This window comes from Hyperolius riggenbachi, chromosome 1 (assembly GCF_040937935.1).
Source record: "Hyperolius riggenbachi isolate aHypRig1 chromosome 1, aHypRig1.pri, whole genome shotgun sequence".
Lineage (NCBI taxonomy): Eukaryota > Metazoa > Chordata > Amphibia > Anura > Hyperoliidae > Hyperolius > Hyperolius riggenbachi.
Window position 1 is genome coordinate 109,185,713 of NC_090646.1, and position 24,898 is coordinate 109,210,610.

Genomic DNA, 24,898 nt, shown 5'->3' on the forward strand with positions numbered 1-24,898 from the left:
CGCATACGAAAAAAATAGACTGCGTTCCGAGAAACAGAAAGCTGTACCAACACAAATGAACGTCGCTAAAACACAGGTCAGCACTGCCCCATATGAATTTGTTCAATACCAGACTTCGCTGTTTGAAGTGCTCAGTGTAGCGGCGGCATGATAGAGTCTATCATGCCGCCGCCACCGCTACACTGCGCACTTCAAATAGCGAAGTCTGGTAGCCATAGAAACGGACAAGAATAGGTGTCTGTTTCATTGCCAGCTTCGCTACAGGGGTCCTTGCCAGGCAGCGTCATCAGTAAGGCTGCGTCCCTCTCCCCACGGCAGTTGCGTTCCAGCATAGATGGAGGTTGCGGCTCACTCTGCACGGCGGCCAATTGCTGCTCTTTACGGCAGATGGAGTGACCTCTGTAACTGCACGATTGTGCAGTTGAATAAGAACAGTTGAAGGAAAAATCCAATAAGTGCTGCCCAGAGGGGAGAACAATAACGGCATCTAACACAGCAGGGAAAGATGCCTTCTAGAGCATAATGGATTAGCCTGAGTCGCGTCAATAAGGTAAATCTGCCGACGTGACTAAAACTATACAAGGATGCTGTCAGTGTAAATAAAAACCTATACAGCCACATTACATGTTACTACCTATGCCCCACATACATCTATAAATATTACAGTGACAAAAAACAAAGAATTTAGCCATAGTGCCCCTTTAACGCATTTTAACTGAATTTTTTTTCTCAATGCACTGCTATGGAGAAGAAAAAAAAAAGCGTACTAACTGACTAACTGTGTAAACAGGGCCTTAGACAGCCACATAGAAGGAGCAGGGCTTTTCAGCGCTGCTAGATTTGGGCGCAGCCGGCGCCTCCATAGACTACAATAGGAATCACTCCTATTGCAGCGCTCAGTGAGTAACGTCGGCTCCGTCAGAAGACAGAGCCGAGGTTGCTTAAAAACACAATAATTCGGCCTCAGCAATCGCTGGAAGCCGAATTATTTCATTCCCCCACTATCCATGGCGGCCTGGAGGGGGAATAGTAATTAAAACGGCCCGGACTTGTGCAGAGGCAGGATCAGCCATATACCGGCTGTATCCTGCGCCCAAGTCTACCGGCGCCGATTTCAAATGTACTCCCACATACATCCATTGGTGTTTTCTGTTTTCGCATCCATTTGCCATGGAAGGCATTTTAGAGCAAACCTATCTCTGCCCGCAGCGGACATCTATAGGCAAACATTTTTCCTATGTTTCTGGCCCTCAGATGTCTAAAAGGCATCAGTATTTATGTAGAGGCCAGGAGATGACATCACCAGAAGGATGATAGGAGGAGTGGTCAATACTGGGGCGTGACAGTGACATGGTGGGAGGAGGAAGAGGAGAAATGGCACTGGTTGGAGAGGGCATGCCTGAATGTCTAAAATATGAAACTAGCTAAACTCCTGTCACCAAAGGCCACTTTAACATCCAAGAACTTCAGAGGTGCAAAACAACCACAAAAATCCAGTGTACACAAGACCTTTAAAGTGGATCCGAGATGAACTTTTATACATTGCATAATTGTGTTCCTTACATATAGGTTATAGGGCATTCCTCAAGCCAAATACTTTTTTTGTTTTAATATTCTAATTCCCTATAAACTAAACAAGCCTCGCCCACAGCTTCTCCAAAACGCCAAGGCACTCAGAGCCATGTAGCAAGGGCTTATGGGAGCTCAGTCTGGGCATGAGGTGGCGGAGGAGATTATTAGCCAGAGATTTCAGAGGCAGATGGGGAGGGGGGAGTGAATTTTTCACAGGCTGAGGGGTGGAGATGCAGTTGCAGATTACCTGTGTAATGATGACAAAACAGAACATGGCAGCGCTCATTGTATCACAGGAATAAATCATCTTAAACTGTTGAAGCTGTATGCAGCCAGATTTGCTGTGTCTAAACTTTAGATAAGATATATAGACAAGTTACTTGTTATAGTAAGTTTTTCATCTCGGATCCGCTTTTTAAGGAACTATAGTGAAAATAGCATAATGAATCTGCCCGTTATTTTTTACAATTATAAATATTCATTTATAGATTATTTAGTCAGTGTTTGCCCATTGTAACTCTTTCCTCTCCCTGATTTACATTCTGGAATTGATCACAGACGGCAACATCTTTAGTTCTGCCAGGTGATCTGTACGGAATGTTCGCTACTGAGAGTTCTATGCACGGAGGAAGATGCTGCTTGCTTGGCAGTTGGAAACAGGTGTCATTTCCCACAATGCAATGAGGTTCACAGACAACAAATCATCAAGACGAGAACATGGCATCACACTGTGGGAGGGGTTTCACCACAATATCAGCCATAAAGGCCCACCTGATGAACTATTTGAAAAAAGGAAAAAAAAAATTCTCATGGGAAAGGTGGTATCAGCTACTGATTGGAATGAAGTTCAAGCGTTGGTTAAAGTTCCTGTTCGGAAGTCCTTCACCAAGCACTCTATCCAGTGCAGACTTGCAGTGCTGCAGGCTGCAATTTTTATTTAGGGGCTTATGTCTGTGCCCCACCCTCTTACAGTTTGAATAGCAAAATGATGTAAATTGAATAAGCAGCCTGCTACTAACTCTTTTAACCAGGCTGCTTAATATCCAGTCACCACCTTTTCGTTATACACGATAAGATACTTAGCCGCAGAATCTGTGTTTGACAAAGAAAATGTAACATTGTGGCACTCCTGCTTACTAAAGCCATCAGACGGTACATTTAGATCTATGTCTGTATTTTAAGCTTTAAAAAGCGTCTGGATGACATTTTGAGGCTGCTTGATGACAGAAGACAGTATAGAACGCCGTTATCACGCTTCCACAAGCTATAGGAGGTGAAGCGACTTTCAGAATGAATTTCTGAGCATGGTTTTTATTGCTGTCTATTTTCCTTTGTGAAGGGAGCCTGCTGCGCCCAGCAACAAATAGCTGCTATTACCCCAGAATGTAATGGGTGTCAGACAAATCACATAACACAAACAATCAACAGTATGTAGGCCATATTTCAGCGGAGCACAACCTTCGCAGTATTTATGATTACTGCATTGAAATGTCTTCTATAATAAACAAGTGCCTCTATATCACTCACACTTACAGATTTCTTTTTTTTTTCCCTTCCTTCGCGCTCAAATCTGTTGCCGCATTTATGTGTTCTCAGCTCATTATTTTTCTGCTGCCTTTTGGATGGGTACAAAGCGCCCATTTTTATTTGCGACGTGGCAGGAAGGATTTGTAGGCAACAATTACCAGTGATTTTGTGTTTGGAAAATGAGGTTCTATTTGTTAGTGACTTACGGACGCCGGGAACTCACAGAGAGGTTATCTGAAATTGCTTAAACATGCCGCAGATATGGAAAAAAAGGTGGAACGGTGAGAGTTTACTGCCTGAGGAGACTATTCCAGACTTCAACTGATGCTAAAATTTCACAGGGATTCCTACCCTGCATCTGGACATACAAAAACACAAACTCACATTAAGATTCTAATTAAAGAGATTTTAATATGTACCCTACTTTACTGTGGGCAAAGTTGACTCTCCAAACAAGTACAAGTCGACCATCGAGAGCTGTTTCAATAGTTCTTCAAAACTGAGAAAACTCCTCTCTAGTACTTCCAGTATAAAAGACAGATGATGCAAGATCAGTGGGTGTGGTCTTAATGATGCAGGATCAGTGGGTGTGGTCTTAATGATGCAGGATCAGTAGGTGTGGTCTTAATGATGCAGGATCAGTGGGTGTGGTCTTAATGATGCAGGATCAGTAGGTATGATCTTAATGATGCAGGATCAGTGGATGTGGTCTCAAGCATGCAGGTAAGTATTTAATGCTGAGTCTTCTCCCCCCCCCCCCCCCCCAACCATCACCACCATCATGCAGCATTAAAGAGACACTGAAGCGAAAAAAAATTATGATATAATGATTTGTATGTGTAGTAAGTACAGCAAAGAAATAAAACATTGGGAGCAGAGACATAAGTCTAATATGGTTTTCAGTACAAGAAGAGTTAAGACACTCTAGCTGTTATCTATGCAAAACAAGCCATTCAGCTCCACAGTCGCAGAGAGCTGTTATCTGAAGTTTATTATCTCAGCTGTCAGGCTTTTTCTTCTGCAGAGAACAGTTCAGGACAGGTGAAAAGTTCATAGCCTGCTCTGTAAAATCATTTAGAATGCTGAGTAGTGGGAAAACTGCAAATATTAGAGAATGATGCAATGTTATAAAAAACACTATATAACTGAAAATAAAAATATGAGGATATTTTCTTTGCTTCTAATATTCTAGTAATTATCCGTACTACACAACCAATTCATTATATCATAATTTTTATTTCACTTCAGTGTCTTTTTAAGTCTGAGCCTGATATGACAGGCTCTGTCTTTTATACAGGAAGAACTCTTTAAGTGTAACTATCAGGTATGAGATCAAAAATCAATTTATTATCTGGTAAAGAAGTAAAAAGGTTGCTAACCAGATAACCAGACAATTCAAAAGTTAAAAATCACTCCTACTTTCGTTCTTGATAAAAGAGCATTCCCCATTTCACCTGGTTCTTATCTGTTACATCTGCCACGCAAGGGAAGTTGCAGGGCATGCTGGGTTGTCTTTTTTTGCTTTTTTACTTTCCCTTGACACTTAACTAAAGCAGCCTGATTGGTTGACGCCTCTTTCCCTCCTGTTTTCCCCTTCCACATCTCTGTTCCTCTCTGATTGGCCAATATTTCTCATGCTGAGAAGCTGCAGAGTCACACAATGACAAAGCACTTTCTATTTCAGAGCTGAGGGGGAGTGTCTAAAGACTGTCTGTGTTTGCATTGCCCGTCCTCCTCCTAGAGTAAGGGAGGAAATGACATCAGGATAGGCTTCAGACACAGGGAGTTCAAAATGGCAAATGCCTGAAACAGTTTTCTCTTCCTTTACTATTAAAACTTGCCAAAATCAAAACGTGGACAGTGCAATACATGTTATGTACATAGAGCAAGTATTTATATATATATATATATATATATATATATATATATATATATATATATATGTGTATTTTTTAGATAGTATAGATGACAGCTCCTCTTTATAAATAGCACACACATAATTCTGCTACAAGGGAGAAGGGGCGTGACTACAAATCATGGCCCCTCCCCAGCAAGACTTTGATAGGGCCGCTATGACTTACATCCTCTTCCCTCCCATCTGTTAGGGAGTCATATCAGAGTTGTGGCCACCTTTAACAGTGGGGACAACAAGACTTCCCCTACCTACTCAGGAGGGTGGAGAAGGAGTTTGGATTGCATCGAAGGGAGGGTAAGACGTTGATGGGCCCTCACATCCCCAGATTCCCCATGTGGCTGCAGGGGCTACTTCCTCAAATTGACATATGTGTTATGTACCACTGTGCAGATCTGTTGGCATGTCAGAAAACATTCCACATTATCATGGTATAAGTGCTGCAAGGAGGCACAATGCAGGTTAAACCCCCGGCAGAGTATCGTTTTGGAAGCTGTGAAAAGAGACGGACTTGCACATACTGGCTGAAGCTAGCCATACATCTAGTGATGATGGGCAGATCCAACCAAGAGACAAATCTCTAGCTGATTGAATCTGATTGGAGAATGATCTGTCGGCTGCCCATACACCCGCAGTATCAATTTCAGCAAGAAATCTCTCGGGAATCGGCTTAGGGACCTCATCATCTCCCCCGTTGCTGCCCCCCTGGAGTGTGTGTGTGTAAGGAAGATGATGGAGACAGCAGCGGACACTGACAGGCAAAGTATTCATTTACGGGCAGCTGGGGGTGTTACATTTCACACTGGGGGGGACAGCACCGGGGATTCAGTTGCATTTGTTGCACGTCCCGACAGTGCACGCCATTACAGCCGTGCACCGATTTTTATACAATTCGATTGTAATCATCGAATCGGATGGTCGATAGCCTGCCAAGTCACCTGATGTATGGCCACCTTGAGAGTCCCAATCTGTTTTAGTCAAATTCAGTCATTTTAAACAAATCAGACTGGAGTCCTCTGCTTCCCATGGAATTGATTAGTGATATTTAATTTATTTCAAGAAGAAAATCAATGGAGACAGCAACCAGGAACAGTGAAAAGTCTAGATGCATTGCTAGTGAGCAGAACTGAGCCTGTGATGTGATGCACTGATCGAAAGATAAAATCTGCTGGACAGCAAACAGGGAAATTAAGGCATGTAGAGGTAGTCACCGGTTAACGAATGAGATAGGGACTGTAGGTTCACTCTTAATCTGTACATAAGTCGAAACAATGTGCTATCTCTGTCCCGTAACTCTTCTTTGCCTCCAGTGCCCCCTGTGTCATCTCTGTACCCCTGTACCTCCAGTGCCCCCCTGTGTCATCTCTGTACTCTGTACCTCCAGTGCCCCCCTGTGTCATCTCTGTTCCCCTGTAGGGAGGAGCTCTTTATATAATCTAACCCCCTTTATTTAGGGTTAGGTGATATGTGTGGGAGAAGCGTTTATAATGCTGTCAATATGCAAATTAATAGATGCCCCCCCTTCCTTTTGTGAATTCCTCTTCTCCTAGTAGGGTGTAGAATTTTCTCTCATCCTCTAATGTGTGAAAGTCTGGAAATAGTTCCATCAATTTCTTACAAAAGGTTTCCCTGGTTGCAGTATATTTGGGGCAGTGCAGCAGGAAGTGATTCTCTTCCCCGAGGGTCTTCTGCTCACAGCATTGGCATAGTCTCTCCTCCCTCGGTTTGTATGTCTATCTGTGTCCCAGACTCCATTTTGAAGTTGTAAGCATACAGTTGAGTCAGCAAATTTACTCAAAAACCATACAAATGTTTATCCACTGAAAACATCATCTAGTGATCCTGACACTTGAAACGCTGGCCATACTCCTGAAGCCTCTCCGATAATAGTCAATTTCCTCCCTACCCTTCATTTGGGAAAATCATTTCTTACCTGGGGATGTTCAGCAGAGCATGATTTAGAGCTGATTGATTGAGTAATGCTCAGGGTCAAAGGTTATAGTAGGTTTTCTCCTGACCCCCTGGACACTGTGGAGGCAGCTAATTTATAGGATGAACCAGTTCTAATAAGAAGACAAGTTGTCATTAACTAAAGGTCTCACTGAGCTCCAGGCACTCTACTGCACTGTGGCTTCTCTACATACTGTATGTTATATTAGAACAACCCCCTCCCAAAATAAAAGCAGAGAAAAAAACAGTGTCTCTTTTTTTCCTTGAGGCTAGGAGCACACTAGGCTGTGTTTTCTGCACTGTACGTTTTTTTTTTTTAAATTCATTTTTTGGTGCGTTTTTGTATGCATTTGCGTTTTCCACAGGTTTTTTTCTGCATGACCATTTTTTTCAATATTTTCCCTCTATCAATGCAGTCAAATATAATATATTTACTAAAAAAACAGACAAACATCAAAAAGGCATGTGAAAATGCATTCCTCTGCATCTTCATTGAAAAAACACACACTGTAAAATGCTCTAATATACGTTTTTGCATGCAAACCTTCATTAATGGAAAAAAATGTTAAATTTTTTCTCACCGCTAGCGTTTGAGATACTGCTTGCTTGGCAGTTGGAAATAGCTGTTATTTCCCACAATGCAACGAGGTTCACACACAGCAAACTGTCTGGACCTTGGTCATGACGTCACACTATGGTGCGGGCTTTCACCACAATATCAGTCATACAGACCCACCTTATGATCTATTTGAGAAAAGGTGAAGATTTTTTTGAGGGTAAGGGGGTATCAGCTACTGATTGGAATGAAGTTCAATCCTTGTTTAAAGTTTTTTTTTTCTTGCTACAACCCTGGTTGCTTCATTCTATTTTCACCTATTTAAGTAATGAACACTACTGATCCCAAATATTGTTGTCTCACAGCATAAAATGTGCCTGTCAGAGCGGTCTGAGGTGGTTAGGAGGATGCACTACAACACAACAGCCAAACCAGCATGTGAGCGCGAGAAGCAAACCAGTCCAAACCATGAACCAGCATGGGGACGAACCAGTTTAAACTCTGGACCAGCATCCTCTATTAATCAGTGCAAACGACACATTTCAACATGTATTCTCCAGACGATTCACAAACCTTGCCACACTGGCGGCTGTGAGGCGGAATCATTTAATTCAAAGCCTGTCAGAACCAGAGCGACCGCTTGTGCCTCAGGCAAATAGAGCAGGCTGAGCTCTCCTGTGACACAAAGACGACAGCGAAACGGGCAAACACAGCCGGCGACAGCCACTTCTATCTTTAAAGAAGAACACCTTACGATTTGTAAACATAAACATCCAGACAGACAGCAATAGCATAAAAAGAGGAGGGAGAGAGATAGATCTGTAGTGCAAGAAACATACACACAGCTGCCTGACAACTGGAAAAGCCGGTTCACTACTGTTAGAATAGTATGGGGGTTGGTGTGTGTGCCCGAGATGTCTTAAAATGATACTACTATGACCTTTAGCCCCATTGTATAACAGCAGCAAGTCGCCTCAGTTTTCTACTCTGTGTTTATAATGGATGTATTGTATGATGACCCCCATTTCAAAAATGTGCTTCTTAAATGTTCCCACTGCTTCTGAGATGTTCCTTCCATTCGTAAGACCTATTGCAATTTAGCATTAATACAAACATATTTTCCATTTCAAATCGCAGCCAGTTTTGTATTTCCAAAACAAAAATCAGCTTTATTCACCAAGTATGACAGTAATCGTATCCTGAATTATTTGTGGTGCAGAGAGCAGCGGTAATAGTGCAAAAATGACAAACAATAATTAATGAGCATTTAGACAGACATGTAGGCATTAAAAGGGATCCCAAAGTCACTTTTTTCAGCAGTTTGTCCCAGTTTCTAATAGCTATAGGAGCCGCCTTGCTCCTCCTCCCCTTCAAGCTGCCCATTATTCATCCAGGGGAAGGTGTGAAGATAGCATCTGTGACTTCTCTAAAATCTTTAAAGCATCGTGTCTTATCTCACTCTCTCCGCCTTCACTGATGAAAGCTTTTGTTTGCTCTCTGCTAATGTGTGCAATAAAATAATTACATGAGTCCTTATCTGCTTGAAAATTTCAGCAGTCGGGCAGGTCTAGGAAGTAGTGTAATAAAGGCCTCTGCTAAACTTTTAAATGTAAAAATAAGAGTTAATATTGAAGTTTTTTTGTTTATAATGAGCCACATTGTTGGCATGCATTTTTAATGTGCTACTGAGAGGCACTGTGTTTGGTTCACTTTAAAGTGAACCCAGCAGCATTATTAGCCCCCCCCCCCCCCCCAGGGGTTTTTCCTTAAAGGTTAATATACTGTTGCTTATCTTTTAGAGTAGAAGTTCAGGTCCACTTTAAAAGTGATTTATCTGTTATCAGCTGATCTGTGAGCTTCTATATAAAGAAAAACAAAATCTGTTCACCGCTCTAGAAACACATGTGTTCCTGGATTGGGGATTTAACCATACGCAGAACATCTACAGGGAAAATATGGACAAACCAGCCCAGTCAACTATACAGTGTTCCCGGGCTGTGGCTGGTTCTGCAGTCCTGCTCATGTACTCTGTATACACGAATGCTGAGCCTGAAAAACGGGTTGGTTTCCTTTATCTTTATTTTTGTTGAAGGCTAAACCTGAAGGGATCAATTATTATGCCAAATGATATATATAATATATCATGGGAAGCATCTTTAGATTTGATGGAGAATGAGCACAACAAAGTGCTGTTTATTTGACTTATCTAATCTATAAGATAACATATCAGCAGAATGCATAATTGCATAGGTGGCTGCTACAGAAAATCACACTTAAGGCGAGGACAGGGAGCCAATTAACAAATTTCACAGTGCCCCTTTACACCCAGGCTTTCAATGATTAAACCATCGTGTGCTGGAGTTTACCCAAACGGGTGAGTAAACAATAACATGCTACGGCTGGTGTGCATATTAATTGTATTCATTATGGCTGGGTATTAAACCCCCAACTTCACCTTTTTTTTCTTTTTTTATGTGGAGAGACATTGGGGTATACCACAAAAACCTCTCTAACTCCACAGCACACACCAGACAAATGCAAATAATTTGCAATGCTTTGCAAAAGAGAAATCACTTGGGCACTGCTCAGGACACCACGCCCTGCAAATACCCTGCAAACTGCATGCAAAACTCTCTCAACAATAATACACCCTCAATTCTCTGAGTAAGAATATCAGCAGTCCAAATATATGCAATAGCAAAGCACGTAACAATTATTACAAAGACAACAAGATTCCCCTGACGAGTCACCAGTGATATGACGAAACCGGTAGGGAGGAGACTCTGGCAGCAATATTGAAGCCAGGTAGCCACATGGACGGAAGGCTAGAAGAGCCAGAGGGATATTGGCCCAAACGATTAGACCTGGAGACCATGTGGACAACAGTCTGCTGGCACAAAAACTCACAGCCCATGTACATGTTGGAATACATGAGTGCATTTTATGAATAAAGCTTGTGTTTTTTTATAAATATGTTGTGCTATGAACCTCTTTACTATTTATCTTGAGGAAAACTGTGTATTGTGAATTGCAGAATATTAAGATTGGAGTGACTGGAACATGAGGGTAACCTAGTTAATGGACCACAGGTGCCCATGATTTTTCGAGTCCATGAGATTATAACAACATGGTGTCAGTGAATGGGGTTTGACGATAATTGTGATAAGGAAGCGCTGGTCTAACAACAAAGAAAAACATTGGGGTATGTTCACAAAGAAGCAGTAAAAGAAGCACGTGAAAGCAGCATATGGATGTTTTACCGCCACTTACATAAGTAGCATGAGTTACGTCACTTGAAGTACCGCTATAATTACATTATCCTCCCTGCCTATGTCAATTTTTCTCCCTCCAAATGGACAAAGACAGACATAAAATGCTTTGCATAGATTCTGACCTTTCCCCATTCTAGGAAAAAAATGTTTATTGCTGTCTGAGGAAACTATGATAGAATTTCTTTTTCCATGTGCTCGAGATACATCATAGGTTCACTCCATGGCTGAATCTCTATTTTGCATGATTCATACAAATTGTATGCTTTATTAATTATTTTAGCACAATATATTGCAGATTTTTTTTTTTTTTTTGCCTTTATTAAGCTGTGTCGAACATATTCTGTCCCAGCCATACTCTGTCCCAACTTTTGTAATGATCCCTCTTTACATCCTAAGAAAAACAATATATCACATTTGTGCAAACTAATTTACTGGGGTGTTTGTACTTTACACTGTATTCTCACAAAAAGTACTTGCTTTCAATATGGCCTGCATTGAAATTCCTTTTCCTGTGAATTATGAGTCTACGTGGCAACACAGCTACTGACATAATAATAATAATAATCCGAACATTTGTATAGCGCTTTTCTTCTGTTGGACTCAAAGCACTCAAGAGCTGCAGCCACTTGGACGCACTCAGGAGGCCACCCTGCAATGTTGGGGAGTCTTGCCTTGAACTCCTTACTGAATAGGTACTTGACCTAGCCAGGATTCGAACCCTGGTCTCCCATGTCAAAGGCAGAGCCCTTAACCAGTACACTATCCAGCCACCCCTGTACCTGTGGGGCACAATCAACTGCCTGTCTGCCTCCTCCACTTCAGACAGCTCAGAGGGAGTAACCTCTCTGTACAGTCTGCCATGCTCCCAGTACACCCTCACTTTGTCGCCCTCCACCGGTGCCCTGTCCGCCAGACCCCTGAGCTCTTCCAGGCTGCTATCAAGTCGCACAGCCTTGGAGAACTCAGCGCTGTCGGCCACATAAGCCTCTGCCCATCTCCTCTGCACAAAACTATGAGTATGGATGTGAGTACATTATGCAGCTAAACAATTTAATGTGTAAAAATGTTGTCTTTGCCTGTATCGCCGCTCGTTGCCATCATCTCGGCACATGATTTCTACTGTATGTAGGTAAACATAGTCTTATCTCTTATGCTCTTCCCACTTCGAGAGTCACATGACCCTTCCTGATTGACCCACCTATCAGGGGGCAATAAGCTAGCTGTAGTGCACTGGCAAGTACCTCGGACTGATAAAAAAAACAAAAAAGCAATATGCAGTCCAGCACTTTTGTTTCTATACACCACAAGTCCCCATTGAGTAGATCATAAGGACTTCTGGGTAAATCCCACAACTTCCCCCTGATTATTTACAAGTCGTACTCTGTCTCTTTGATTTGGATGAGCTTATTGCCAGTAGTATAGTATACACTGTACATATTCGCCTATAAACCGGACAGCTATTAGAATAGCTCTGGTTGTTATTAGTTTTAGTTGGGTATAAATCTCAAAGCTATTCCTCTGATTTGTTTTATTAAGAGAACCTTCATACAGGAAACATGATTCTTGCCACAGAGCTCTAAATAGATACAATGGTTTTTGAACTACTATTTTAGGATTTGATGAAAACTAATTCTAATTAGCTAGAATGACATAATGTTCTTATCCTGTGACATGGGATACACTTTAAATGCAGGTGCCACTCTGGAAGCCTCTACAATTGTCAGGCTGACTCTGGGGGATATTTATTAAGACACTTACATTAAATCACAAGGGTATCTACATTGCAAATCAGTCTTTCTACTTATGTATCATCTAATCTGCAGGTGAATTGCTGTGACTTAGCAAGGTGTGTGGGAGTTTTGCTGAAGTGGCTGGTTGTTGATGATCTGCAAGTCAAGGGACAACAACAGGTGCGCAATAAGGATTTATACAGATCACTTCTGTGCAATAGCAGCAGCAGGGCAGAAGATTTAGCAAGCGAGCAGCGCTAAGATGTAACGCACAGTGCAGTGCAACCTCCCTTGCAAGGTCACAAGTTGTCTTTAGGGATAAGTTTTGCTGATGAAAATGTCTGAAGGTCGAAAAAAAATGAATACGTATAATGAACACGTTAGTCCTCTTTTGCTCACAGCCCAACGACACTTTGTGGAAATCTCATTTAATAAATTCTAAATTCTCTCCCACTGAACAGAGCTCTTGATTTTCTACTTGAAGTGCTGCCTTCTTCTTGCCTTCCACAATCCAGTCACAGCTACCCAACTGGTATCAGGAAAAAATGGCGCACTGCTGCGCTACAGCATTATGGCGCCGCCGTGCAGTTTAATGAAAAACGCTATTCAGTGTTCTCTCACTGCAAAGCGTTTTAAACACTTTACCAGCGCCAATTTTTCCAGGCGCCACTTTTTACTGTTTGCACTCAACTAGCCATAGCTGTATTCTCATTGGTCTGTGAGCAGGTCAAGGGGAGCGGCATAGTTTGAAAAAAAAAGAAGACAAACCCCTGGGCAGTGTAGGCTGGGAAAGAGTAGGCTCTTTGAAGTAGGTTTATCAAGGGTCAGTTGAATTTGGCACACAAAGCATCCTATTTAAAGAGGGCACCCGCTTTGAAAACTGCATCTAGAAATGAGATGCATTCCGGCTGGCATAAAAGGACCACTATCGTAAAAAATTGTAAAATTAAAAAAAAAAAACATGTAAACACATAAAATAAGAAGTATGTTGCTTCCACATGAAAATGAGCCATAAATTACATTTCTCCCATCTTCCTGTCACCTACCGTAGGTAGTAGAAATCTGACAGAAGCGACAGGTTTTGGTCTAGTCTATCTCTCTTAATGGGGATTCTCAGCATGGCCTTTATTTTTTATAAAGACATCCCTCGTGTTAAAAATATGCCTCCACTAGGAGAAAGTTAGGGTTTGGCACCCACCACAGGAAGGTTCTGTGTGAGAGTTGCGAGAGGTTAGGTTACAGATATTTTACTATATGAATGTTTACTGTAATGAATGTACTATATGAAGTAGTAGAATATCAGAAAACTAAAGTGAGAGTGAAGAAGCTGTCCTATTACCAATCGGGTTTCACGTATTAAATGAAACGAGATTTGTGATTGGCCACTCTGAGCAACTTCTCCGCCTTGATCAAGAAGCCGCTCTGAGACAACAAAGCTGGTTGGGTTTGCCGTGTTGCACTAGCTTGCAAAGGCTGAGAACCCGGACTATGCATAACGCAATGCACAGCAAGGCAATCCATGACTACACAGAGCCATCCTCTTACATGGAAATCACGTTTTATGTTATCCGTTTCATAATTGCAATGGCATTTTATGGCTTATCAAATCTATGCACACATTGCCGACTATAACTAGTGCTAGGACAAATGTTCTCAGCTGATGTAAACATTTTCCTCGATAAAACCATAAAAAAAAAAGACTTTATGGAGCTCTTGTAATCTATTGGCAAAGAGCTAAGATTTAGGACTATCTGCACTGCGAAACAATAGCTTTGCCGCCATTTGTTAGAGGTATCAACATATTCCCATTTAAATTGCATACATCATATAAAAAAAGATATATGAGCCTGTTAGTGACACGTCTGCCAACGAGACATCTGCTGGCAAGAAGCGTAGACTTAAAAAAAAGAGACCAACAAAAAGTTAGACGGAGCTGGATAAGAAAGGGATACCTGTATAAACTGTGGTGTTACTGATAACGTTCCTGCTACAGTACGACTTTGTAGGATGTGTGATGAGGATGAGGAACCGTACCTTGTCTATGCACCTTTACTGACAGCCTGGTAATAGATACAGGATGAAATAAGAAAAGCCTGACAGCTGTTTAACAGGAAAACCGCCTTTGTCAGAGACAAAGTAGCCTTTTTACTTCTGACGAAGCAGGTTTTCCTGCGAAACAGCTGACAAGCTTTTCCTACTTCACCCCTGTTGCTACCACTATTACCCAGGATCTGCTGTTTCCATCCCCTGCAAGCATTTTGTGCAAGAGCTTTCTGCTTCACTTACAAAACAATATAGTATGACTATAGTAGTAACATTATTTTATGCCCCCATCTTCATCCCAGGCTAGGCACACATGCTACATGGCACTTGGCTGAGCTGGCCATTCAGCAGAATCTAGCATGTGTAAATGTAGCCTTACACCATTGCATACAAATACAGCACATCAGATCCTAAGTAACAGATGTATGAGCAGTGCTTGACCACATTGTTCCCCTCCTCGCTCCTCCTGCAGATCACCACTGCATTGCCTGCAGCACTATCACCGCTCCTCTCCATAGAAACAGACGCATCCCCCAGCTGTAGCCAATGAAAGTGTCTCTACATCACTGGTGTGCTGCAGTGACATCCAAAGAATCGACACTTGACACACATTGAGAGTGTGTATGTAGCTAAGGTGTATTGAGCTGTACTCCGTAAAGTAACGTAGATAGGGTCAGTGCTATATGAAATTATAATAACAATTACAATATAGAGCAGGGGTCAGGAACCTTTTTGGCTGAGAGAGCTACATAAACGCCACCTATTTTAAAATGTAATTCTTTGAGAGCCATACAGTATGTTTCAAACTGGCACAGTGCAGAGGGCTCTCGACCCTTTTGCCATGGTTATGTGTATACAGTTGATCCTCTGGGCAGCGGAAGTGTCAGACATGTCTTCAGCTTCTCTTGTGTTTCAGCAACCTCAGTAATTTCCCCGATAGCCAGACAGGAGCAATACAGACTAACAGCTTGTACAATTAGCTAGCTGACATGGGGGTTGATTCACTTTGTAGAACGAGATCCCCGCTCTTTGGCCCCATAGGCTGCCTGTCAAGTGACCTATTGAGCCAACTGAAGTGCAGGGATCTCGTCCTACAAAGTCACTGGACCTGATAGGATCCAGGGTGGGACAAATGGAGCGGCCGTTAATATTGGGCGGAGCACGAGTAAGTAAGCAGTGCATGCTACAGCAGTAGTGTGCCTACTTTAAAGGGATACTGTAGGGGGGTCGGGGGAAAATGAGCTGAACTTACCCGGGGCTTCTAATGGTCCCCTACAGACATCCTGTGCCCGCGCAGCCACTCCCCAATGCTCCGGCCCCGCCTCCGGTTCACTTCTGGAATTTCTGACTTTAAAGTCAGAAAACCACTGCACCTGCGTTGCCATGTCCTCACTCCCGCTGATGTCACCAGGAGTGTACTGCGCAGACACAGACCATACTGGGCCTGCGCTGTGCGCTCTTGATGACATCAGCGGGATCGAGGACACGGCAACGCAGGCGCAGTGGTTTTCTGACTTTAAAGTCGGAAATTCCAGAAGTGAAACGGAGGCGGGGCCGGAGCATCGGTGAGTGGCTGCGCTAACACAGGATGTCTGCGGGGGACCATTAGAAGCCCCAGGTAAGTTCAGCTCATTTTCCCCCGACCCCCCTACAGTATCCCTTTAAAAATTTTACTTGCGCTGTCATACTAAGCTGTGTTGTTTGAGCAGTGTAGCTTAGTGAATCAACCCCTAACTGTGAGCCAGATGTAGCCATCAAAAGAGCCACATCTGGCTCCCGAGCCATAGGTTCCCTACCCCTGATATAGCGGTAAATAGTCAGATTCTGCACTAACCCCAGTATGGGCCAATAACGTGCTAGAAGCCACCAGGCAATTCAAGAGCAAAAGTCCAGTAAGAACTCTAATGAAATAAGTTCAACAATAGACATGGAACAAATCCAAAAATCCATTCAACATTTCAGGGCTACAAAGGATCTAATTATGAAGGCTCAACAGTACAGCAATAATGGGCTAATAGCGGGCTCTGGTAATCGCCTGAAAACTGACATCCCCAGTGTGCATGGCTGATGCAGTCCAACATATGTCCATTACTTCCCCTGGAACCACCTTTAATAGGAGCATACCGAGTTCTATCAGCCTCCTTCTGTCTTTACATTATGATGGTGATATTACTTGGATCACATGATTTGAATCACATGACTGTGTACACATGCGAGACTCAGGAACAAGGTGATCACCAGTGCCAGATCATGGAAAGGTAAATATAACACTATAATAAGCGTTATCGCAACATGGATCAGCGCTTGATCAGAAAAGGGAGCTCCTTCAATGGTTGAGTGTGAGTGTAAGCGCAGAGAAGATTGGTAGGCAATTGGCAGCCGTTTAGCTTTGTACTGCACTATGTGGTACTAAGCTAGTAGTGTCAGCTTTCTGATTGATAATTAAAACATTTCTGGTGAAATCTGATCAAGATCAAATAGCACAGGCCAATGACATGTTTTGAATAGATGATCAGGGAAATATTCATGGTTTTCAAAACTGGCGTGCTAACATTCTAATCTCTACATGACCTAGGCCCCGGACACTTGAAGGATTTCTTGCAACTGCGTCACACCTCTCACAACCTCAGATCAAAAGGATCCAATAACTTGAACACCCCCAGAGTCCAACTAAAAACCTTTGGAGTCAGCTTACCGTCATGCTGCCCCTACCATGTGGAATGCCTTGCCAAAATAAATTAAGACAGCTCCAACTCTGGACACATTTAAATGAAAAATGAAAAGCCCAATGTACACATCACTATGTACTGATCTGAGACCAGCTTATGCGCTTTGGGTCTTACGAGAGAAAAACGATTTACAAATGTCTTGTTGTTGTACATGATCAAGCGTACATCTCATGATGTAAGCCTATATTTAGTGGGCTAAGTGAAAAGACCTCAAATCATTCTGAATTGAAATCACGCTCATCAAAAACCTCCTTTCAGAATCAGGCGTAATTTTCTTTTACACGATTTCACCCGAAGGCAAAATCATGTAGGATTAAACAGGAAGTAGCGAACTGAACAGGATCACAAACATCAAATGAGAGATTTACAAATCAGTCACGTGATCATGCGTCACTGTGGCCATTTAATCCTTCCTTGATTTTATCACAACAAAAAACGATTGCCTCGGTTTAGCATGGGTATTTTACTGCAAAGTACAGTTAAGAAATCACTAAGCCGTGGGGTGATTTATTCTCCTGCAAAACTAAAAAAAAAAAAAGTATTGAGATTTATGTCAGCCAAATAAAAAGCATTATGTACTCCGAATAATAAAAAGCTGGCTGGCTGCTGCTATAGGTTAGTGCTCTTTGCTTCCTGCGATCAAACAAAAGACTAAATGTCTACAACGATTTTTAAACTTTACAATATAGACCTTAGAAAACGGAGAGAGAGATGCATGAAAAGCAAGTCTTACAAGCCTTAGGCTCTTTCTCTTTGATCAAGTTCTTGTTACATACAGCATATTCCACCTGAAGATGAAATATGGTTATGTCTCCAACACAAGCCTGTTATACTTGTTTAACTAAACCAGCAGCCACCATCCCCTGCGAGTTCACTGACAGAACGTAGAAGAGCTGTCTGCATTGAGGGAATGTAACCAGGCAATTAACAGGCAAAATGAAGCTTATGTAACAGTATGCAGTAGCGGGATGATATATGCGAACACTGTCAGCCATCAATGGAAGCAGTAGAGTAGCAGGGAGGAAAATATCATGATTTATTAATTCAAAAGATTTAAAGTGCAAGCACACTTGCAAGCACAGGCATGAGAAACGAGTGGTTCTGAAAGCTTGCATCATACATTCATGGCGTAATTTATCTGAAGGCCCGTACCCACAACGCGATTTTTCCAACAAATGTTTTGACAACCAGTGATACTTTAAACAAAGAGCGATCGTTTCTGCGATCACGTGATGTGGGAACAGGCACACAATCACATGAGCGTCATTTAGCATCGTGCAGCGATAAGGATCCCAGACGACCCCCGCGCAAAGTACTGCAATCGCTTTATAAGTCTCGTTTGCACCTGTCGTGTGCCGTCGCGTGGCTTAGCACATACCTGCCACCAGAAAGATGCTGTTCACTTGCCAAAGTTGTCCCAAGGTGCATTGCCATTGGGAGGGGCCAAAGTTCCACTTATGACCCCTCCCACACAGACCAAACATCAACTGTATCAACTGTTATCACCTGTTACCGCCTGTTGTTCTTTAACAGCTAATTTAATTAGAATTTGTGTATAACTGTGGTTAGTTGCTGGCAATTAGCTAATTTGTTTAACGTGTGTATGTTTCTACCTATTGTTTAGAGCCTTTAGTGTGAATAGATCTAAGCTTTGATGAGATCATTTACATTTCAATAAAAGAAGAAGACTACATAGGATCAGATTGCAGGAGACTCTACAAAATCATATATAAAGCCTGTGTATGTGACAGTATGTGACAGTATTTTGTATGGTTCTGATCCAGCTCTGAAACATGCCTGAAGAAGAAACTTAAAGTTTCGAAAGCTTGCAAAGGAATCTTGTACAGTTAGTCATTAAAGGTATGACCTAAACACCTTTTGTTGTTATGTCTTCGGATACAGGCCAAACTGCCACTTAACCCTTAGCTCCCACTGAGATTTAGTGAGGGGAGGGCAATTGCCAGTAAGTGGGAGGAGTTTACTGTCTGCAAATGAAAGCCTGATTTTGCCAGTTTTCAAGGAAAATAAAGATATTTTAGGGCATTTTAAGCAGGTATATTACACCTACATTACTACAGGAAGGAGGCAGAAGGTCTAACAAAAAAAAAAAAAAAAGAGTATGAGGCCTCTTGCTGTTGCCCTATGCCAAGTGAACAAAATTGTCATTATGCAAGGAAAATCCAAACAAATCACATTGTCCCATATGCAATTCACTTTTTCTCCGGAGTTTTCTCCTAGGTGATATTTTCATACTTACGCTTCTTAAACCACCAGCAAGCAAGAACATTTTCAAAATACTTTTAATAGTACTTTTTCACCAACTTTTGGGTACTTGTTTACCAATTGTAAAATGCTAAAAAGTAATTTTAAAGAGAAGATGAAAATGATCTCCTAGGAGATAACTCAGGAGAAAAAGCGAATTTCATATGGATCACTGAGAGAAGGAGGCCTAGAGGAGTTTATACACAGTTTATACACAGTGCATTTGCATGTTGCTTTCCAGAAATGCATACCTGTAATAGCATGTATCAAACATTCAGCCAGCATGGTCAGAGGAAAGTGTGACCCCCTCAATGTATATATTTATTCCACATTACGATTTATACAATACAGTATTAAGGATCAGCCCAATTTCCATGCAAGTAGTATTTTTAAAGGAGTCAGCAGAGGCTCTTTCCATGTGTGTTCAGGGGTCCTTTAAGGACAGATATGGATCTTTGGATGTTCCCCACAGCTCAGCATGTTGGGTGAACATTTCCTCCAGTGATAATGAGTTTCACTCTACATCCCATGTATGCACCATTCTTCGGTGAGACTGAGTTTTGTCTGGGCAACTTATAATGTAATACATTGAATAGTGTAACGTTTCCCTAGACCAGTGATCTGCAAACTTGGCTCTCCAGCTGTTAAGGAACTACAAGTCCCACAATGCATTTGCCTTTATGAATCATGACTGTGGCTGCCAGACTTCTGCAATGCATTGTGGAACTTCTAGTTCCTTAACAGCTGGAGAGCCAAGTTTGCAGATCACTTCCCTAGACACATGCATGATGGCAATCTTATGTGCAAACAGCACTCAATTTCACAATAAAGTTGCAGTATCAAACAAAATGAAAGCAAGGTGGTCTGTATCTATGACTCCCCCACCATGAAACCATCTTCTTTTTCTAACTACTCCCTAAAGCAAGCTAACCTCCTCTTGTCTTTTAGCATAATTTTCCACCACAATACAGCCTCCTGAGAGACCTGCACACCGTAAGTACGGACCACAAAGTTCTACTGACAGTTGTATTTCACTAGATCAGTATTTATAAAACTACAAAGCACTATTACTACCAGTGTCTGAGATCCTTTCTCAATCAGTCAACCAATCAAAGACATAGAGAACAAGGCATCATAACCACATTCACTCCTGCTCAAAGAGGTACCAATGTGCTTGCAGTAAATAAGACAATGATGTGGAGAATGATGTTTCTAACGTATATATGTATATACACACACACACACATATATATGTTTTTATAAAATGCAAGCTGCTTGGTAAGTGCCCACCTTGTAACACAATCAGTAAATCATGAATAAGCCCCAGAATGAGATGGAATAGAGGTTGGTCCTTACCCGCAGTTCCAGAGAGCTCCACACTTAAGGTTCGTTCAATAGTCTTGCTCTCAAATGGGGAACCCTTGGGGTCACTGGAAGACAGCGCATATTTATAAAAACAAGCTGAAATGGAGCTATTGTAGCCAAGACGAGAAGACACCCATCCCTTGCCAACACAGCGTGCCAATGCTCAATACTTACTTTGGTGACTCAGGCGTCAGTGGAAGTGACAGACTTGTTGGCTTGGCTGCAAACGAAAATAAAAACTCCATCAATACAACTAGATCACAGATATTTGGTGGCAAAGCAACAGATCTTTTTTATGAATATTCAATTGGATTGTACTATATACATTGCAGGCTTAGGCAAAATAAGATGTAAAGAGAATGCGGTGAGGCTCGCACCAGTGGTAAAGGGCCTTGATACTAGGCCTTAAAGTGTTAAAGACTTTCTCCAGGCAATCACTTGATATTCATACAATATAATATAAACAAGCTCCAGGTGACAGTGAGAGTAAGCCTATTAACCATATCATTTTTTATGCTGGGAATACACAAGATTTTTTAGCAGATTTACAGTCCGATGGATTTTCCGATAATTTATCTGATCGATTTCCATTCACATCTATGAGAAATCGATCAGAAAAACGATTGAAAATCAGATTGGATCTGTTAGAAATTATCTATCGATCCATCTATCTGCCAAAAAAATCTCATGGTATATTCCCAGCATAACAGAAGACTGTGCTTAGAATTTATAACGGTGGCTGATCAACTGGAGCAAAAAAATACACTTTAAAGTTACCCTGTAGGGTGTCTACACATCCCTATCTGGCAGTACACAACCTTATTAACTCGTAAAAAAAGCCTGTTCTCATTAAATAGGCTCTTGAGTATCAATGACTTCCAGTATTTGACTTGACTTCCTGGTTTGGAAACCCAGTTCCTCTCACTCCTCCTCCACTTGCCACCCCAAAACCAATCCCATTAGCCTTCCTATCATGACCACACCCCTCCTGTCCCCCTAGTAACATCACTACCTTGCCTCTGCACCAGTACTGAAGCCAGGAGCAAGTCATGTGGGCAAAAAAGAGAGAATAGCCGCAACTGGTTTGATTCTGGCGCAACCATGGGGCTCCCTGGGCCTCAGGACACCAGCCAGTACTGCTGATGTAGTCAGATTGCATATGGTACCGTCTTACTGCCAGAGGGTTGACACGACTCACTACAGTGCAACTTTAGCAAGTCAGCCAGGCTTTCCAGTGATATGATACATTTGTTCCCGCGCTTTGTCTGAAACCAAACAAAGCTGATGCTTGATCACCGCTGCCTCGCCTCTCTCGGCTACTGAGGCAGTCTAACATATCACACTATAGGCAGGGAAGCTTTTCTAGACTTGGAATAAACAGGCTAGAATAAGGCATAATGAAGACAAATAATGGTCCCACACAGGCTGCATATGAAATCACGCTATACATTGAAAGTATCACATTGAGACTCATATCTACCATAAAAACAGGAAGCCAAGACAAACCAGAACGCAGTTCATTACTGGCATGAATAATATGCGCTGTGTGTGTCGGGTGTTGATCTCAGGCAGACGTCCCAACACCCGACACCAAGGGGTTAAGCTTTAAAAAATACTTAGCTTTTGTTCCAGCACAAAGATTACAAGTGGCAGAGGCTGTTGAATAATAAACTCCCTTATATGGATTCTTTTCTTATCTCTGTGCTGCAATAAGGAATATATTATTTGATGCAAATCTCTTATGTCTTATACTCTGTGTTTTTTTTGTTGAGATTCCTGACATTTTCGCACATCTGCCTGAGGATAAAGATTCGCATGATGCTTTCATATATTGCCGTCTGCAGGTGTTTTTTCTTTTAACCTTTTTTTTCTTCTTTCCTTTATTTTGTTCTAACCCAGAAGCATTACTTTTCCCGAAGTTTATCCAACTTTCATAAACCAGGGAACTTGATTGCTCATTAAAACAAACTCTGGTCTAAATGATAATTGAAATCTACCGTAGAGTGAGAAGAAGATGCTGTTAATATCTCTGAATATAATTGCGTAACGATTCTCTTTTTTTTTCCTTTTCCTGGATCCCTGAAACCTTATAAATAAGCAAATTAGCAACTCAACAACTTTCCACACCAACAAATGTCCAGGGCTAATATCAAGATCCAGAAAAAAGTTATATATATGTATATAATTGGTATTTTAGTGTATAATGCTCATTGGTTTTACACCTATTCATACTTCTGAAGTGAAACTAAAGTCTAATGCATATGCTAGATATGCCAAGTCATATGAGAAACTAGCGTGTGTGCCCCGTGATGTCACTGACACTAACAAAAGAGCCCATTGGTCCCCTCCTTACCCCGCCCACTGGAAGCCATTCCATCATGCACTGCCCCTGCTTCCCTCTCCATAGCAACAGTATAGGTTACTCGGCTGTAGCCAAGCGACGTACCTGTGTTATACCCATGCCCAGTCACTCTAGTTATTGGCTTCCTCTATCTGTAGGCGACAGTTATTGCACTTATATGCACTTTTTTGGCCCAATTATGGCAAATTACAATTAATTACTTTTAATGCATTTTACTGGTAAAGTCCAACTCTGGCCCTGCATGGTTTCAGAATCAGGACCACTGACGTTCCTAACCACTGTGCTCCTAATAAATATATCAAATAAGATGTTACCACTGCCAACAGGTGGCAGGCTAACACGCCTGAAGCATTGTCCGGCGTTTTCTGAAGTATGGTAAAGGTAAACTGTGCTTAGAACTGGCCATGATCTATGCTTTGGGGGCCCCTAGAAAAGCAATGGGATGCTGTAGTAAGGGCTTAGTTATACTAGAGTTAAGTTAGACATAAATAAAGATCTGCGCAAGCTTAAAGAGGAACTCCAGTGAAAATAATGTAATAAAAAAAGTGCTTCATTTTTACAATAATTATGTATACATGATTTAGTCAGTGTTTGCTCATTGTAAAATCTTTCCTCTCCCAGATTCACATTCTGACATGTTTTACATGGTGACATTGTTACTGTGGGCAGATTATGTAGCTGGTCTGGCTTTAACAGACAGCTGTAAGCAGCTATTTCCTGTCTGAACATTGTTACATTGTGGCAGTTTGCCCAGAGTACCGTACGGTACCAGAGCCTCTTGTGGGAGGGGTTTCAGCACAAAATCAGTCATACAGCGCCCCCTGATGGTCTGTTTGTGAAAATCATTATTTTTCTCATGTAAAAGTGGGTATCAGCTACTGATTGTGATAAAGTTCAATTCTTGGTCGGAGTTTCTCTTTAAGTTGGAATTTCAAGCTTGTTGAAAGACAAGCAATGCGTTCAGCTCAGTTATATCCATTCTAAGGATTTATATATCTCCAGGCATCACCTAAAATCCTTCAACAGACAGTATTAAGTATGTAATGTAGAAAAAACATGTTAATCTTGCCAATAAGACAACAAATGAGCTACAGCTAGGTCATCCCTGTAGATTACTGCTTATCTGATCAGCAAGTGTGAACACATTGATGGTGACTGTCTCCTCCAACAGCTGAGCTTTACAATAGATCCCAATAAGAGAAGGGAGGTGGTACAACAATGCAAATGAGGGAGGAGGAAATATTCCCTCCTTGAAAAATAAAAAAAAATGTGCAGCATCCATTGATGTTTACAGCAATCTTTTGACAAAAGTGGTTTTCCCATGGTGATTTTTGAAAAAATAAAGAAAATATATCTGCTGCACTAGTTCTTAGGTCAGCCCCTCCCTCCCTCCCAGTTAGTCTTTCCGATTAGGCAGCAGGGAGGCGTGGCTTAAGATCACAGAAAATCTTCCCTGCATGCTCATTTGACTAAAAGGGGCTGTCTGGGGGAGGCGGCACAGAGCAGCCAGCTGCCAGTCACACAGGATCTATGAATTGGTGCAAAAGGCAGATTTTCGGTACTAATACTCCTAGATCTGTCCTCTGCCTTTGACACTGTTGATCATACCCTACTTCTC

The 24,898-nt window shown here is 41.8% G+C and overlaps 1 protein-coding gene across 3 annotated transcripts in view; it reads right to left on the reverse strand.

Moving 5' to 3' along the window:
* Positions 1 to 24,898, reverse strand: part of PPARGC1A (PPARG coactivator 1 alpha) — a 137,804-nt gene that overhangs the window by 31,565 nt on the left and 81,341 nt on the right. For all 3 annotated transcript variants that reach the window (XM_068267821.1, XM_068267814.1, XM_068267831.1), the window contains 2 exons: positions 21,093 to 21,138; positions 20,910 to 20,983 (listed from right to left, as the gene is read on the reverse strand). In XM_068267821.1, coding sequence (XP_068123922.1) covers positions 20,910 to 20,983; positions 21,093 to 21,138 — 120 coding nt within the window. The remainder of the gene's footprint in view (positions 1 to 20,909; positions 20,984 to 21,092; positions 21,139 to 24,898) is intronic.